This window comes from Marmota monax, unplaced genomic scaffold, assembly GCF_021218885.2.
Source record: "Marmota monax isolate L192 unplaced genomic scaffold, Marmota_monax_Labrador192_F-V1.1 WCK01_AAM20220418_F8-fsc00053, whole genome shotgun sequence".
NCBI classification, from domain to species: domain Eukaryota; kingdom Metazoa; phylum Chordata; class Mammalia; order Rodentia; family Sciuridae; genus Marmota; species Marmota monax.
Genome location: NW_026693153.1, coordinates 6,787,452 through 6,806,587, shown reverse-complemented (window position 1 = coordinate 6,806,587; position 19,136 = coordinate 6,787,452). Strand labels below are relative to the sequence as shown.

The 19,136-nt window shown below is 35.0% G+C and overlaps 1 protein-coding gene across 21 annotated transcripts in view; it reads right to left on the bottom strand.

The window, feature by feature from the left end:
- The window catches only part of Abi3bp (ABI family member 3 binding protein), a 247,636-nt gene that overhangs the window by 136,971 nt on the left and 91,529 nt on the right, over nt 1–19,136 (bottom strand). For all 21 annotated transcript variants that reach the window (XM_046455259.2, XM_046455247.2, XM_046455248.2 and 18 more), the window contains exons 5-6: nt 6,663–6,844; nt 6,021–6,076 (exon numbers count right to left, since the gene is read on the bottom strand). In XM_046455259.2, the coding sequence (XP_046311215.1) occupies nt 6,021–6,076; nt 6,663–6,844 (238 nt within the window). The remainder of the gene's footprint in view (nt 1–6,020; nt 6,077–6,662; nt 6,845–19,136) is intronic.

Sequence of the window (19,136 nt, the reverse complement as noted above, 5' to 3'; positions counted from 1 at the left end):
CTTTCCTTCATTTAGCAAGTATTTTTAAAATATTTATTACATGCCAGAAAGTTAATATATTTACCTGCTGCCCTATAAGAGATATGTTATCTGTTTCTACTTTTCTAGATACCTGTCCCTTTACAACCATACTTCCCTTGAGTAGAGAGGTTAAGAAAACTTACTTTTACTGATTGTCTTGGATGTTGTGACTGAGTATGCAGATGGTGACAATTAATGGGGAAAGAATGCTGAAGTGGTAAAGTGAAATGCTCTTGTGACAAATCTAGTGTGCTTTTTTGGTCATGGCTAGAGAAAGCCTATGCTTATTCAGAAACAAGCACAGTGGCTGCAACAGTTGCATAGCAGAGGAAATTTCAATTGACCTTGCAGTATACTAACTTCCTCCTGATATTGTTTGAAAAATTAGGTTTAATAAAATTAATAAGAATGCTATTTTTTGTAGGTGTGTCTATTTGGAGATTTTGTGGTGTCAAAATATTTATTGTAGATGTAACTATTTTCAGGCCCTGAGAAAGAAGAGAAATGTCCACTTTGGGGTTAAAGGTTACTCAAAATAAAATTTCAGTTACTAAAGAGCCAAACCACATGAGAGGAACTTGGGCTTGTTATAATTCAGTTTTTCGGATGTTCTAATGAAAGTTATTAAACATACTGATTCAATATAAAATATAAAATCTGGCTAGAATGAACCTAACATTCTACTTCTCATAGTCTTTGAATTTCTTGTCAGCAGAAAAGGGATGAGACATATACCTTTGATGATATGATTGGTCTACATATATTTTTCAAGTTCCTGCTTAAGACAAGGATTTTTAAGAGTGGAAGGATGCACAATCTTAAAGTATGGGTAGGACTAAAAAGGCAATTCTTTTTATTGACATGACTCATCTGTTGATACACTTTAAACATTGGTAACACTTATTTTTGTCAATAAAAGATATGACTTCTTAAAATATGGGTGGATTTGGAATAGAAGAAAGAAAGTGAAAATAAATGTTCTATCTTGGAGAACACTAGGAGATTTTGATCAATTATATTTGTATTTCAAAATCTGTTGTGCCACTCACTTAAAAATTGATTCTCTTTAATGAACTAGTTAGATAACTAAATTTTTTAAAAGAGATAATGTATTAAAATTTTAGTCATTTTTCTAATATTATTTCTTGAAATAAGAAAACCTCTAATAGTAAACATTAGTTTTTTTAAAAAATGTAATAGATGGGGCCGGGGTTGTGGCTCAGTAGTAGAGTGCTTGCCTAGCATGTGTGAGGCACTGGGTTTGATCCTCAGCACCACATAAAAATAAATAAAATAAAGGTATTGTGTCCATCTACAACTAAAAAGATATTTTTTCAAAAAAGGTAATAGACTCTCAAGAAGGGAAAAATAGCTCAAATATCACGGTAAGTGTATTTTTCTTTCTTAATTACACCAATCTTAGGTGATATAGTTTGTTACAAAGAATACAGCTGTGTTTATGCATATACTCTTTCTGATTTTTCCAGAGGTATAGGCAGCAGTGATACTCAAAGTATTTAACAACTGGTAGGACAAAGGCAGTGACACATCAGAAGAGATCCTGCTACATATCTCTGCCACAGCTCTACTGGGACTCACCAGCAAAACACAACTAGATACATGAATTACAATATATAACGTAAGCAGATGGATAAGATGGGGTACCTTAAATTCAATTCAAAAATTTTAACCTAAATATTATTTATTTTTTAAAAAGGATGGCCTAGAGTTCACACAATTTTTCCCATTTCAAATAATCCCCTTAATAAGGTATCAAGGAGTTTTTGCTGCTTATAAGATTTAGATGTAAGAATGTATAATGAATGAACCCATTTTTCAATGTATCTTTTGCTTGAAACCTTAAAAAGTAAAACATCTGGAATTAATTTTGCATCTCTTGAAATACTGCCTTCTAAAGTCAGTCTCAGAGAAGACATGGGTGAATATTTGGGCACAGACTTTATTTGGACTGAAATATACCTCTGAAGTATCAAACTGGTTTTCAGAATCAATTCTATGTGGTCATAGAGGATGGCTGAAGGCTGTCCCACATAATTCCTTTTTAACTTTACCATGTCTGACAGCATCCAAGACCACAGATGTCAGTTTATTTTTCTGCTGTTCTGAGAATAATCATAAAGAAAGCTTCACAGAGAAGACGAAATATATCTTTTCAATGAATTTGGGTTTTCCTTTGGAAATAACCAAGAGTTTAAAAGTACAGCTCATCAGAGCTGGCTGCTTTCGGGTGCTCCACCTCACAGCTTGAAGTGATAAAATGTTTGGCTGTGTGTCAGAGATGCAGGAAGTTTCTCCCTAACCCTTCCTATCATGGCTATTTATGATGAGGAGAAAAAATTAAGTTACTCCATAGTAAAATGCCAATCAGCTTTCCTAATTCTGCTGAGTAACGCACACTAAATGAAATATTCTGCCAAAATAAATACAATTTTTTTGGATATGATAATCGAAAAGAAGGAATGAAAAAAAAATGACATCATTGAATCACATGAAAGATGGAACATGACAGCCAAGAAGGTTGGAGATAAGCTTTTCTTCCTAGGAAACCATTCACAACAAAGAATGAGGACTGTTCTAGAAGAGGATTAAAGAGCAATTCTATTACATTAATCCACATATGCAGTAGAGAAGATTTATCTTTTCTATGCAATACTGATTGGATCCAAGACATACACACACACACACCGTAGTAAAATAGAATCCATATAGTTTGGAGTTTAATTATTGCAAAGTAAAACCATTTGTAAAATTAGAAATTGGATGGAAATATACTTATCTGCTCTCTGGAGAGGGAGAGGCTTTCTAAAATATAATACAACTGAAGATATGACAATGGAAAAGTCTAATAATTCAATTGAGCAAATTTTAAGACTTGCCTTCTTCAAAAATTCCAATAAACAAAATTAATTGATAACAAATGTGTTCTAGATGATATCATAAAGGATCAATGTTCTTTAATCTATAAACTCTTTATATCATTCAATAAAAAAGATCACAAAATGCCCAATAAACAAAGAAGTGCAATAAAGGTCATTAAATGGAAAACACAAATGTCTAATAAACAAGTGAAGAAAGTACAGATTTATCATCCATCAGAGAAATGGTAATTTAAAACTATCACATTGGTGAAAGCTTTGGTGATGGAAATACATGATGTTGGCAATGAGAGGATTATATGAAGATATACTCTGGTATATTCCTGGCAAGACGGTAAAGTGGTACAGACTTTCTGGAAAGAAATTTGACTATATATATTAGGAAGGCTAAAAATGTAAAATTATTAATAGATAATTCTAGGTATTTGTTTTAAGGAAAAAATCAGAAATGTGAACAAAGCTTTATGATGAGTTCACTAAAACATCATTTAAATAAAAAATCAGAAATAACTTGAATGCCTACAAACTGATTAAACAGATGATGAATAAGATACCTATTATTTGTAGCAAAATGGATGAAATCGGAGGACATTAGGTTAAGTGAATTAAGTTCAACACACAAATACTACATGCTCTCTCTGATATATAGATGCTTTAAAAAGTCAATCTGAATGTGTAATACAATTACTGGAAGTTGGGAAGGGTGAGGATACAGTAGGAGTTTGGATACAGAGTACTCTAAGGTTCTACAGCATAGTGGAAGGATCATAGTTCACAGTACCGTATTAAACACAAAAGAGTTCGATAGCTCCAAATACAAAGTAATGATAACATGATGCACATATTAATGACTCTAATTTGACCAGTACATATTGTATACTTGTACTGAAATATCATATTGTACCTCATAATATTGTTTAATTATTATATGCTAATCAAATTTTTTTTTATTTTTAAGGACTTATAAATGTTAACTCTCCTGTTTAATCATAATGTAATGTACATATGTATGAAATGATCACACTGAACCCCATAAATTTGTACCAATAAAATAAAAATCTTAAAAAGTAAAAAAAAAATTAAAGTTTTAACAGAACACAAATGGTCTTATACTAGTCTTTGTAAGATTTGTTATGGATAAATTTGCTAATGCATTTCCACTGTTTTTACATTCTGAACTTTTAAATTTTAGACAGTGAGGAAAATAGCAAAACCTAAAAAAAGAAAGAAAGTAAGAAAAAGAAAATTAAAAAAATAGCAAAACCTAAAAAGAAAAAACAAAAAAAATAGAAAAAGAAAAAACCCAGGCCTAGGAATTTAGCTTCAATCCCTTTCTTGTATTGAGATTTGAAATACGTCTGTTATGGTTTGGATTTTTAATGTTCCTTCTGCCCTCATCCCTCACCAAACAACAACAACAACAAACAAACAAACAAACAAACAAAAACAACCTATGTGTTAGACAATGTAAGAATGTTCAGAGGTAAATGAGTAGATTATAGAGTTGTAACCTCATCAATGGATTAAACCATTTAATGGATTAATGATGTGAATGAACTCCTGGGTGGTAACTGTAGGCAGGTGGGCATGGTGGAAGAAGTAGGCCACTGAGGACATGGTCTGGACTATAGATGTTCATGAACCCTTCTTTTTTCTGTCTCTTGGCTGCCATGAGCTGGTAGCTTTCTTCTGCCACATCTTAGGCCCCAAGCCATGAAGTCAGCCAACCATGGACTGAACCTCTAAAATCTTGAGCTCAAAATAAACTTTCCCTCTTTTAGGTTGCTCTTGTCAGATATTTTCGTCACAGGAACACAAGATTTACTGATACAACCTCAAAATAGTTTCCTGGCAATCATAAGAATGTAATGCTTGTAATTATTATTTGATAAGAATTTCACAGTAAACACATTTTTCTGCCAACTGAAACCATAGAAACAACTTGTCTTATCAGGATTAATTCTCAGTCCTATTTTATCCAAGACCATTTTCTGTCACTGAAAAGAGTCCTCCTTCTGGGTTAGGGATGGTAGATCCTGTGTTTTGTTTGTTTTTTAACAGGGGAAACCCTGGGTTTGATCCCCAGCACCAAATACAAACCAAAAAGAAAAAAAGAAAAAGAGTCCTCCTCCTAAGCATGTATTCGCCCACCCCATTACCCCTGGGCTACATGATCAATGGAGTATTCTGTGAACTATTTAATTAGACATATAAAGATAACCATCCAGACAGATCATGTTATACACTGAAGTGCAAATTTTCACCCATGATGAGAGCTTCTGCATTCATTCAACTGTAGGATATTTCACAGGCTGGATACTTACAATACATAAGAAACAAAGCCAGCACTAAATTTTCCTGTTCTTACCAAAGTAACTCCTCATACCAAAGTAACTCCTCATCCTGGTCAGTAACATAATGTTCTTGCTTTACAATTGGACATGTGATTTGAAATGCAAACAGCTCTATGTGGCTGTATCAATGGCTTACATTATACTAAGTAGTGCATAACTGATATGATGTGTCCCAGAGCAGACTGTGAAAAAAATATTTGCTCAAGTGAGACATAAAAAGCTATCTAGACTGGAGGCAGGAGAGAAAAATGCCTGGCTCACAAACCACACAAATATTTACAGTACTGAACTGAAGCTGGGCATGTTTTAAAACCAAACTGATTGCTTTTGCATTTTGAAAAGGTTGGCTACTTTAAGTAGGAAGTGATAGAAAGTAAAAAAGGAAAGATCTCAACTTTAGCAATGTACCTAGAGCATGGACCAATCAATTGGCTTTTGAAGTGTTATATTAAAAAACAATCCACATGATAGAAGAAGCATTACCTAAAAATACCTAGACTATTCAAATAACAGAATGACTATATGAAAATTTCAGAATTTTAGAGCTTCAAACAAATTAGAGATAATTTGGAATCATAGTTCTCAGAAAAAGAAGCTAATTCCTAAAACATTAAGCACGTAAACCATTTCTCCATTGCTAATCAGTTAATCCAGTTTCAGTAACTCCTAATTGGACTCTTTCCTTATTTAAATAAAAATACAATGCAGATAATTTTTTAAAAATTCTTAAAAGTGAACTGGTACATACCACTGTGTGGACTTGGTCATAAGTACTCTGGATTTTCCCATTTACTTTGTTTTTACCTGACAAAAAAAGGGGGAAATGACATTATTTTAATTCTTCTTGCTCCCAAATCAATTTCAGCCCATCATTATGAAGATGACTACAACTCATGCTCTATCTTGGGCATATTATATTACATCCTAACCTTTTAAATATTGATTCCAATAAAGTTTTAATGAAAGGATAACTAGAAGAAAACTGAGGGTTCTCCCCAAATATTTTTATATCCACTTCTGCTGGTCTATCTTTCCATTCTAAACATTTGTAATAATAATAATAATAATAATAACAACAACAACAACAAGAACATTATTATTATTATTATTATTGACTCAGTTGTATTCACTGGTCAGCAAAATATGTTACAAGGGCCTATGACATCAGTAGAGACATCAATTTTTTAAACTGCTTATTTAAAAAAATTGTATTATTAAATAAAGATTTTGAAATGTAAATACTTAAATTGTATTCTTTTTGCATTTTCTTAAATACTAGAACATGAAAATTAACTCATTTCATATCATGCAATAACTAAAAATAGATAATTAGGGAAAAAAGAAAAAAATTACAAAAATCTTACTGAAACAAACAATTCCAGATACTTACTTCCTATAATAGTCTTGTGATTAAAAATCTTACTCCAAATTCCCCCTTCCACATTGTCTTTTACTCCAAATTCATAAACTGTGTTAGGCTTTAAGTTTTCCACAATTGTTTCAGTGGCTGGACAGAGTTGAAAAATCCATTTTTTCTCCTTATCCTTTTCTCTATAGCGAATTGTGTAAAATCTGTTGAACCAAAATATAATACCTTAAAATCACATGGAAGTCACAATATAATTTCAAGTTTCTTAATGTATCTCAGACTTCAATCAACTCAGAAAACTATATTTAATATTGGACTGTTCAGGTTTTTAAAAATTTGCAGAGAATATGAAAAAAAACAGCTCAACATGTGCTTATGTTTTTAATTTCAAATTGCAAGTTGGGTGTCCATATAATAGCCATTTATGATCTGATAGAATCCATAATTCTCAGTTCTGTTATTTGCAGCTTTAGAAAATGAAGTTGGAAAACATCATTCACTCCTTTCTGATTACAGAGAAGAATATAGGCATTATTTTATAAATACTTAATATTATAGTTTCATAATTTTATAAATTTAAGACTTTTAATTCCAAGGAAAGTATCTTAAAGGTAATAACATTCAATTTTTTAAGATGAGCCCAAGATGTATCCTGGACTACAATTTAAGGGTGAAATAAGTTTATTGTTACAAAAGAGAATTAAGACCAACAGCCAAGTTAAGGGTACAATTGGAAAACATAATGCAAACTCAAGAGTACTGTTATTATGGGCCTTTGCTTAGAGTCTCTTTATACTCTGAGTTAGATCTGTCAAATATGTAATCTCCACCACCATTTTTTGCATCATTGCTACATCCTGTTTTACATATGCTTCCTCATTTGTCACAAACAAATCTTAAGTGGTAAAAATGATTAATCCTCTATCGTAAGTGTGAAGACTGAGTTTCAGAACAATCACTTAACTTGCCCAGTGCCACGGGCAGTGGCAGAACCACAACATAAAGAAAAGCTGCTCTGGCTCTACTTTACACAGCCTAAGTGAGGCAGAGCAGGAAAGGGCGTTTCATGACTACTGCACACAGTAATGGGAATGAAGGAAATAGCACAGCAAATAATATAGAGAATGAAGACAGCAAATTGTAGAATAAAGCATATAGTTTCATGTCATCCACAGAAATGTTAAACCATCACATGAAATGTTACTATTATTGTTCCTAGTATTATAAATTGAGAAAAAATACTGGAAGATTCCAACATTTATGATTGTGTTTTGTCTTCCAAAGAGCAGAGGGAGATAAAAATGGCATTAGTTAAACTTTATCTGCTTTTTAAGGTAAACATTTTAAATAAATGAAATAAAATAACAGCTGCTATTTGTGATGATGGAAACAGGCATTTGGTTCTTTCTTTCATCTTTAATTTTTTCTCAAAAAATTAATATGAATGCCTCACTTTCCACCCCATCAAAATTAGATAATTGAAAATTAAGCTTATATCAAACTTTAGAAAGTCACTCATTTACTCATGCTAAAAATACTTATTGTGCACCCTTGAAGGACTAAATTTATTTTGATGTTCTTCAATTTCTCCAAGTAGTTCTTGTTTTTTAAAAAATCTATCCAAGTTGCCTTTTTATTAATAATAAAATTTATTAACACATACTGCTTACAAATAGTATAGACTCAAAAATTATAAAAATAAATCAGTAGATATTTAAAGGCAAATGCAAAAATTTACACATTAGATCATTAAAGTTTTTACAAAGTTTTTATACTGTCAACAGTTGTCAAAACTAGATATATTAAGCAAAAAAAAAAAAAAAAAAAAGCAAGGTACAAACTAGTAAGTATCATGTTACCATTATGTTTTTAAAAGGAAAGAAAGACAGTCTCCAACATGCACAGACTAGATCTGGAAGAATGCTTAGGAAACTACTGCCAGCAGATGCCTAAGGACTAGGGATCAGGAAACGGGAAGGAAATTCACATTCATTGAATATCCTTTGGTACTATGAAATTTTTAAAATTCATATTCAGGTACAAATTTGTTCACATATTTTTGGTTAGTAGTTACATTAAAGACTAAACCCTTAACAGGTGGATTCAACATGAAATTAATTATATACCACAAATAAATGAAAAAATTTGCAATTATTTCTGGAAATATTTTCATGAAAAGGGTTTACAGGGTAAGAAATGAGAAAAGCTTCTGCAGTACAGATGTTATTACAATGATATTTAAGTGAAGAATCTTATTTCCAAGTGTGAAATATTTCCAGGGGTATGTGAAGACTATAAGACAATGATGGTTAAGCTTAGCCTTTATTTCTTTCCTATGAAAAAAGGTTTATGCAAATGTATAGGAGGCTTGAAATTGTCACTTTAAGGGAAAAAATGGAAATGCCTTACAGTGAGTTTTATTTCTACTTGACAGAGAAACCAAGATTTTCACCAACCACTAATACACTACTCACCTGCATGTTATTCATGAAAATGTCTTTATTCAAAAAAAAATGTAGTGTTTTTATTTTGGGTTCTGAAAAAATTTAATAAACTACAAGTCAAGATTTAATTTCTCTAGCCTGGCTTCTCACTTACATCATGAAGGTCAAGGTCATGGCACAGATAATGACTATTCCAAATATGAGCTATAGTTGATGTGCTTTCTAGGTTGGGTATACACCCTACATACTTTTTACATTTATCCCCTTATCCCAATGGTATTACCCAGTCACCCCATAAATATGTAGCCTAAATCCAAAAAGAGAAAGGCAGATCACCTACTTCTTCTCCATCAGACCTTTTCTTAAGTTAAACAGCAAGAAATGATCTGCTTTCTCTACTCACCTGTTCTGAAATACAGAGCACACTTACATGATACCCATCTTTGAACTTCTGTGTCCTTGAACAAGCACATTTGCAAACAATCAGCTGAATATTAAAAGACCCTCAAAATTAGGAATAATATCTCTAGTAGAAAAGAATTCAAAAGTATCAAGTTCCAAATAGTCCCTGAGCACACTGATCATTTCAGCAAAAGGTCTCCAGAGAGGTAATGAGTGAACAGCACATTCTCTCCAACTCAAGGACCACTGCATAGTACTAGAGATGATATAACAGCCTGACTAATCAAAAGGTGACATCCCCCCCTCCCAATGTTAAATCTTATACGCTGGAAAAATAATCTAATGTTGTACGTAAACGCAACACTTTTGACTAGAAGAGTGGCGGCTAGGCACAACCGCCCTTGCAAGGAAGGATCAGAGCAAAGGACAGCTTCAAGCCTTGTCTTCATTTTCAAAGAAATCAGTCAATGTTCCACTGTCAACAGGAATTAATAAATATTCCACTCTGTCAGTTCTTTGTTTTTGTAAGTTTGTGGTCCCTGAATTCCATTAAGTGGGCCAGGAATGTCACACACTATTGACAAAGAATGCCTCTTGACAGTGCTGGTAAAAACCTGGAAAAGAAAGTCCAATGTATGAAGAGTAACCCTGGTTATCCAGCTGATACTTTATTAGTAGCCAAAAAGTAAATCTTGATTGGATTAGGGATATGGCTTTGTAAAACTTGAGTCAGGGAACCAAGTGGTAGAGATCCAGATTGTTTAACCAAAAGAAAATTCTTATAGGAGGTTTCTTTAGTATAAAAACTATATGTAAAAATCACAACTTCTGGGACAGGAGTCCTTGTGTTTCTCCTTTGCTAACAAAGCAATAAACCTTTTTGCTTTATCTCAAAATCATGTCCTTGTTATTGGACTGGCATTGGGAACAAGGACAGAGTTTTGGCAACAAATTGGCAACCCAGATGCGACTTGAGAACAGTCCCAGCTCCAGCTTTCTTGGGCAGGCCTGGCTCTCTAAGAAACCCTACTTCCATGCTGAGGATGCAAGGTGGCTGGTGAACTTGCTGAGAGCAAACTGCCGGAGAGTTAGGAGATGGGTGAGTTTGCCTGGGTCGAACTAAGGAGCTAATCCTGTGAGTAAAGGAAGTAACTGAGAGACTATCCTAGCAGCTGTCAAATCTCCCTTTGCTTCAGGGAACTCCTGCCTTCTCTTCCTGAATGGTACAGGTTGCTCCATCATGATCCATTTTGAGAAAAAGGAAACTGAACTCAGTAAAGTTGCAACACCCTTGGCCATCTGGTAAGTCCCCCAGTGTGCACACCAAGACCCTTGATTTTACACATCTGGTTCCTCTTTCTGGGGACATCCATGGCACCACTGGTGCAGGTGTCGGGATTAAGTGGGACTCTAGAACCTACATACGGAGAGCCAAGATGGTGGGCCAGGAGGAGGCAGCATTCTGTGTTGCTCTGTGACCCAGGTCTCAACTAGTGGGAATACTGCTTCTCTGAGAGTGATAGAGGACCCCTACACTGCTGCTCTCGTGTAGAAATCACCAGCACTGTGCCTCCGCACAGGGCCCCGGGCTTCAGTGTTAGAGCAGGACTCCAAACTCCCGACTTCTAGCCCACTCAGGGTTCCCGAGGACTTTAGCAGGATCACCGCATCAGCACCAGAGCAGAATTCCCAGATACCACTCCGTTCCCATGCAGGACTCTCAACTGCTACTCACCTACAGGAACTCCAGCCACCACTACCCTGTGGACCCCCATCTACCAACATGGGAATCCCTTGGTTGCCTCCACCTGGTGACTCAGCAGCTACTGCCATAGTCCCCTACACGTGGTAGTCTGCTTGCACCTGAGGACATCTCACAGGTTCTAAAAATCGCTGCAACACTGCATGCCACAGAGCTCATCTCTGAATACATCTTACAATGCCATTGCCTGGCTCATCCCACCCGACCTGACCCCCTGGCTCTGGAAGTGGCCCTCTTCCATCTTGGGTCACCTTCCTCTCTATCTTTGGTGGGGGCAGCTCCCAGATTGGAACTTCAGCTGGTCAAGCACAGGGTTTCCAACTCCCCCCTTTCCCCAGCAAGGCACAGTTACTGCCCAACACAAAATAGGTCTCAGTGGGACAGGTGCGCAGTGCGATCAGGGCGCCACCCACAGGAAGCCTGTGAGAGAGGTCCCTTAAATGGGAACTAGTAAGGGAGAGGGGGAGGGTGCAACAGTTTGGAGACTAACAGAGAGACCAGGAACTGGGAAATTTTCAGGCAACATAGGAGATAGGACACAAAAAGAGACCCTTGAGGTGCAGTCTCCTTTTAGGGACTGGCAGATGCCATGCCTCACTTCCAGGTGCCCTGCACCAGGACTAGCCTTCCCACCCTGGTTACCTTCACCATACTGAAGGCAGAGATACCAGATAACAACAGACAACCCCACCTATTGGTTGAGAAAGGAAGCAGAAAAGATATGATCTCCAACCAAAACAATTAACAGTCCTGGTGTCTTACTTTGAGATTTTTTTTTTTTCCTCCCCTTCTATTCTCCTGCTCTCACATCACCAACATATGTGAAACCAAGTACTTTGCATTAATTAGGATTTTTGAGGACTGGTATATCTGAATAGCTAAAGTTAATCAAAAAGGATAAAGAAGGACATTTCATACTGCTCAAGGGAATCATACACCAACAAGTCATAACAAATATGTCCCAAACAATGGAGCATCTACGTTCATCAAACAAATTCTTTTCAAGTTCAAGAGTCAATTGACAACAACACAATAATCATGGGCGACTTTAACACAGCTCTCTCACCACTAGACAGATCTTCCAAACAAGAGCTGAACAAAGTAACTATAGAACTCAATAATACAATCAATAACTTAGATAGACTTAATTGACATATATAGAATATTTCATCCTTCGATAAGCAAATAGACTTTCTTCTCAGCAGCACATAGATCCTTCTCTAAAATAAACCATATTACATGCCACAAAGTAACTCTTAGAAAATACAAAAAAGCAGAGATACTACCCTGCATTTTATTAGATAATGGAATAAAATTAGAAATCAATGACAAAATAAAAAATAAAAGCTACTCCAACCTCTGGAGACTAAATAATATACTACTGAATGAACAATGGGTTGCAAAAGACCCAAGGAGGAGATTGAAAAATTCCTAGAGGTAAATGAGAACTTAAACACAACATATCGAAATCTCTGGGACACTATGAAGGCAGTACTAAGAGGAAAGTTTATCACATGGAGTTCAGTTCTTAAAAGAAAAGGTCAACAAATAAATGACCTAACATTAAATCTCAAAGCCCTATAAAAAGAAGAACAAATCAACACCCAAAACAGAAGACAGGAAATAATTAAAATTAGAGATAAATCGAAACAAAAGAAACAATTAAAAAATTGACAGAACAAAAAGTTGATTCTTTGAAAAAAATAAATAAAATTGACAGATCCATAGCTACACTAACAAAGAGAAGGAGAGAGAAAACTCAAATTGCTAACATACATGATGAAAAAGGTAATATCACAACAGAAATACAAAATATAATTAGAAATTATTTTGAAAACTTGTACTCCAATAAAATAGAAAATATCAAAGATATCAATAGATTTCTTAAATCATATGATTTGCCCACATTTAATCAGGATGACATACACAATTTAAACAGACAAATATCGAGCAATGAAATAGAAGACACCATGAGAACTCTACCAATCAAAAAAAAGACCAGGACCAGATGGATACACAGCTGAGTTCTACAAGACCTTTAAAGAAGACTAATACCACTACTCTTCAATTTATTTCAGAAAACAGAAAAATAGGCAGCACTTCCTAACTCATTCTATGAGGCCAATATCACCCTTATTCTAAAACCAAGCAAAGACACATCAAAGAAAGAAAACTTCAGTCCACTATCTCTAATGAACATAGATGCAAAAATTCTCAATAAGAGTCTGGAAAATCAAAGACAAAAACATATCAAAGAGATAGTGTACCACAATCAAGTGGGATTCATCCCAGGGATGCAAGGTTGGTTTAACATATGAAAACCAATAAATGTGATTTATCACATCAATAGACTTAAAGAATCATACAATCATCTCAATAGACACAGAAAAAGCATTTAACAAAATACAGTGCCCTTTCTTGTTCAAAACACTAGAAAAACTAGGGATAACAGGAACATATCTCAACATTGTAAAGGCTAAGTCCCAGGTCAACATCATTCTAAATGGAGAAAATTGAAAGCATTCCCTCTAAAAACTAGAACAAGACAGGGATGCCCTCTTTCACCACTTCAATTTAACATAGTTCTTGAAATACAAGCCAGAGCAATTAGACAGACAAAAGAAATTAAAGGGATATGGACAGGTAAAGAAAAACTCAAATTAGCACTATTTGCTGACGATATGATTCTATACTTAGAAGACCCAAAAAGTTCCACTAGAAAACTTATAGAACTACTATATGAATTCAGCAAAATAGCAGGATATAAAATCCACACCCATAAAATAAAGGAATTTCTGTATATCAGTGACAAATCCTCTGAAAGGAAAACTATCTCATTTACAATAGCTTTAAAAACAAACAAACAAAAAACTTGGGAATCAACTTAATGAAAGAAGTGAAAGACCTCTATAATGAAAACTACAGAACCTTAAAGAAAAAAATCAAAGAAGACCTTGGAAGATGGAAAGATCTACCTTGCTCTTGGACAGCAGAATTAATATTATGAATATTACCATACTACCAAAAGCACTATACAGATGTAATGCAATTCCAATCAAAATCACAATGGCATTCCTCATAGAAATAGAAAAAGCAATCATGAAATTCATCTGGAAAAATAAGAGACCCAGAATAGCTAAAGTAATCCTTAGCAAGATGAGTGAAGAGCCAAGAGTCTTCACATATGTCCCCAATAGTGATCTCTGAAGAATCTCAGCTAATTCTTAACAGGAGACAGAAACAAAGTCAGTTTTGACCAACTTGGTCTTAAATACCTGGCAGGTGAGTATAGCCTAAGAACAGTCCTACATGGACATTTAAAAGGAAAAACAATGTGTGTGTTTTTTTAATGTAACTTAAAATGTGCACTTCTGTCAGTCCTATCAAAAGTAAATAGAGCTGGAGACTATAAAGAAATTGTTCTTGTGTGGGAGTGCCTAATAATAATGATCACAAAGGACTCTAGAGTCACAAGTTTGTCCTGAGTTAATTTGAGTATGATCTCATAGACCTACAAATCTTCTTAATTTCCTACATTGATAAACTCAATCTATTTTTCACCGATATGATTATGAGTTAGTCTTGATGGTTTTCAGAGACTGGCTGAAGTATCAATTGATTTATGCTAATTGTTCACAAAAAAGTAATACTTTGTCTTATTTATTATTGTGTTAGCATTATCCCTGCCCTATGTTGTGCCCTATCCAGTCATCTGCCATCTTTCACTATGGACCTCTGGACTGCTCTGATGATGAATAACCTTAACTGTCCATGCCTCCCCTCCACCTCCCAATAGCAAATAAGGACTTTGTGTTACTTCCCCCAACTTTGCTCTCTTTCCACAGGAAGAAGCTTGGAGATGTCATTGCTCAGTTTTCCATAGAAATGAAATGTAGAAATTGAAACTGACAGTGGGGAAATGTAACATTGGTCCATTTTATGCTTTGAATATAGCCCTTGCTGCTCTGCCACTGCAACTTATTTTTAAAATGAACATGTTACTTTCTCTTCCTCTTTCTCTACTCCTCCTTAATCTCTCTCATTCCCTAATCTTGGGGGAAACAGGATTACCTTTCTCAGAGTACACACTCACCATAGGAACAAAGTAATCCAGACCTTGGGGATGGTACCAGAAGAGCTCAGAAATGATTATCTCCCAAATTAAAAAGCAAATTACAACTCCAACAGAGAACAGGTGGAATGTAGCCTTTGAATCACCTCTTTAAAAGACCCATATTCCTGCTGGTGGGTAGTATCACAGCCTTTGGGATAGGAATCCCATGCGTTTCTCCTTTGCTAGCAAAGCAATAAATCTTTTTCCCTTCTCTCAAACAAAACAAAACAAAACAAAACAAAACACTATATGTAGTAGTTTCATACCAGAGCCAGTTATAAAGACTTTGCTTTGCATGATCCCACATAAGAGGTACATTGAGGTGAACAATAGATGCAATAAGGTGTGTGTTACATAAAGATGATAACTATTCAATTATTAGCTGACTCTTGTCTCCTCTCAATAACTAGCTATCCAAATTGTGGACAAAAAAAGGAAGAGTTTCAAAGAAGAATCTTCTTTAAATTTGTTTACTATCCAGTCTAATTGGTCCAGTATACTTTGGAAAGTACCCATAATATCGAGGACTTCTTCTGTTAGAGAAATCAATATTTACTGATTCCAGAAAAGAAGCCACTGGTGGCAACATGAATGGAATCTTGCAGCATAGTGGTTTGAAAGCTTTCTCGTAAATCTTAGAACCCAAACCATAAAGCACAATGTGGAACCCAAGGTATAACTACAGCATCTATTTATGAAATAATTTCTTATATTATTGATTTGTTTAAGTTCAGCAGAAAAGGAAGAAGAAAGTTTGCTGAATAAATTATGCAGAGTTTGCTGGTCTAATTTTGCTCTCTTTACCTTCTACTGTGTTCTATCAGAGGAAGGGAGGGAATGCATTTGTATATTCAGCCTACTTTACAAAGCACTGACGTTTCTGGAATTATCTATCAGAGGTTGAAACTTTGAACTACTGTGAGCTTCAAAATATTCTCTACTGTTACTTTTTTATCTTTTTTTCATTTTCTTAGAAGGTATTTTTTTGTAAAGAGGAGCTGAACATACTGTATTCTGAGGTTGAATCTTTTGGATGAAAATGACTGCGTTAGTGGTCTCTACATATTTCAAGCAACCTCTTCATTATCCTCTGAGTTGGAAGTAGAATATTCACTTTCACTGTCAGAATGCAAACTTGGTACTATTAATCTTTTTCTTAGACTATGGAGTAGTGTTCACAGACATTCACTTTTATCATTGTTCTTTGGCAGGACGTTGTCTAAAGCAGAATACCCCTTGCTACTTTAAGGAATGTTTATCCTCATTTCAGGATCATTCTTCACCTGAATGAAATACTTTTTCTTGTTGTTTTGCTAGTTCTGAAGCTAACTTAGCCATCTTTTCAGAGTATTTTCTCTCTGAAAAAAAAAAAAGAGTCATTTTTCAAGGATTGACTCCTATAGCAGAGTCATTTTTTTCAAGGATTCTTGAACATTTCTTCCCAAAACTTCCACAGAGTTCTGATTCTTTAAGACTTCTTGCTCATTTTCCTCCAACTCACATTGTGACTTCCTGACTAAAGAAGTGGGGCTTGCTTGACTAAAAGCTGAGCTCACTCCTTCTTTAATTTAGTTCCTTTAGTGTCTTCTTTTCCTTTAATTCCAGTTTACTCACCTTTTAAGCTACCATATATTCTGCAGCTGGAAAGTGTAGACAGAGTCATGCTAAGTCTCAATGTAAAATGAAAATGTGGACCCCTTGTATAAAAGTATTATTAAGGATTTTAAGATAGTGACAATAGGGTATTAAAACAAACTTTGGCCCTTCTAAGTGAGGGGACCTTGCACAAGCTTCTGCACCCTTGGAGTCAGCAGGGGGTTTTCAGTTTAATAAGGAGGGAGGGAAGGAGGGAAGGAATGCATTTGTATATTCAGCCTACTTTGTTTCTGATTACAAAGCACTGAAATTCCTAGAATCATCCATTAGCTTGCTTCTTTCCATTAAAAGCTGCTCTCAGGGCTCTACTCCCCCTTCCAAAATAGCAGATGGCAGACAGAGGGAAGGAGGCTGCTCTAGCCAAAATACTAACTGCTACTGGTAAAAAATGTTATAGAATACAAGCCCTTTGTGTCTTGTGAGTCAAAATATCAACAGTGATTTATGAAATACACTTCTTGACAAGTATGTTACATGAAATTTTTGTTATTTTATCCCTGCCCTGGCTCTTACAAGACTTTAGAGAAACACTGAGAAGCTAAAATCAGACCAGATGGGCTACCACAAGTATGCCTCTCTAGGATGAACACATTACTGAGGACTTAATTGCTCGCATGATCTGGGGCCCCATTGCAAACCAAATTACAAAAGGCCAGCGTCTAGGCTTTCCAATAAACTCAACTTCATATTGTCTTCCTGTGAATAAAACAAGACAGAAATATTCTGTGCTTTTTAAAAACCCTAAACTCAACCGCATGTTTAAACAAATTTCAGCCTGAAAATTTCTTCAATTTCCATCAAAAGGCTCCCTCCTACCAAATGGCAGGCAGCTCTTCCCTTCTTCAGTTGCATTCACCCTTGTCAACATTGCCCAAGTTTGTAATTGTCAAAGGAAGTTCTGAATTTTAAAGGAGAGAGCGTATGGGACTGTCTAGTTATATTAGAAGTAGTGAAGTAAATTTTCCTTGATTAAAAAAAAGATTCCATAATAATAAACTGTGCTTTATAACCTCCTGTGCAGAGAGTGTTCCATAAGTATTTGTAGAATGAATAGAATGGATATTTAATTTCTCATTGGGTCATTTAAATATGAGAATGTAAGAGCTCTAACTGGCCAAAGTTTCAATCACCAAAAACCACCAAAACTAACAAACAACAACAAAAATGTGATTTAAGCCATTAGGTCTACAATTTTACATATGTGTGTGTGTGTGTATGTGTATATATATATATATATATGTGTATGTATATGTATATATATACACACACCTTTATTTTATTCATTTATTTATTTGCAGTGCTGAGAATCAAATCCAGTGCCTCACACATGCCAGGCAAGCACTCTAGCATTAAGCCACAACCCCAGTCCCTTCAATTATATTTTGCAATGTGTTATTCATTTTATAGGGTTTCATTCACCAAAATGCAGCATTCTTACAGAACTAATGCAAGCTGAAGTAAAATTTGCAGAGGCCTTAAGATTTTAATTTATTTATTTCAGTTTATTCATATAATAAACCCTGAACAGAACAAGAATTACTATAGAAGCAAAAGAGAGGCTAAGTACCTAAAATCTGATAATCAGTGAGAGAGCCGGGTACATGCTGTTTTCTTACTCTTAATACCTTTTGATTTTCCAGGGACTCTTTCTCCTCTCTGCTTGGCAAAAGGAAATGGAAAAAAAAAAAAAAAACATAAAATAACTCCAAATGGAAGAACCGCAAAAGAGAATAACATTTAACATAATTCAGGGCTCTTTATTGCTTTACTGTGTACTTAACCTATAGTCACAGTCTTCTCATTGTCTGAGGACATTCAAGATCAAATGTTGGTTGCATCCAATTGTTTTGTGAATAATTAAACTTGGACACTGCACAGAGGCAACAAGTCTCTTAAAAATACAGACAGCATCCAGTGAATGTTATTAGACCAGACCTCTGGAAAACCTACCTCCAGCAACTTGGATGTTCAGGATAGAGCATTTCATATCCTAATGAAGGGGTAAGAGTTGGTGGAGATAGTGTCTGCTTCAACTGGCATTTGTCTCAGTATAACATTGACTATTATAGCTTTAAAGAATCCATAGAATGTAATAGAAAAGGGAGGGAGTGATTTGA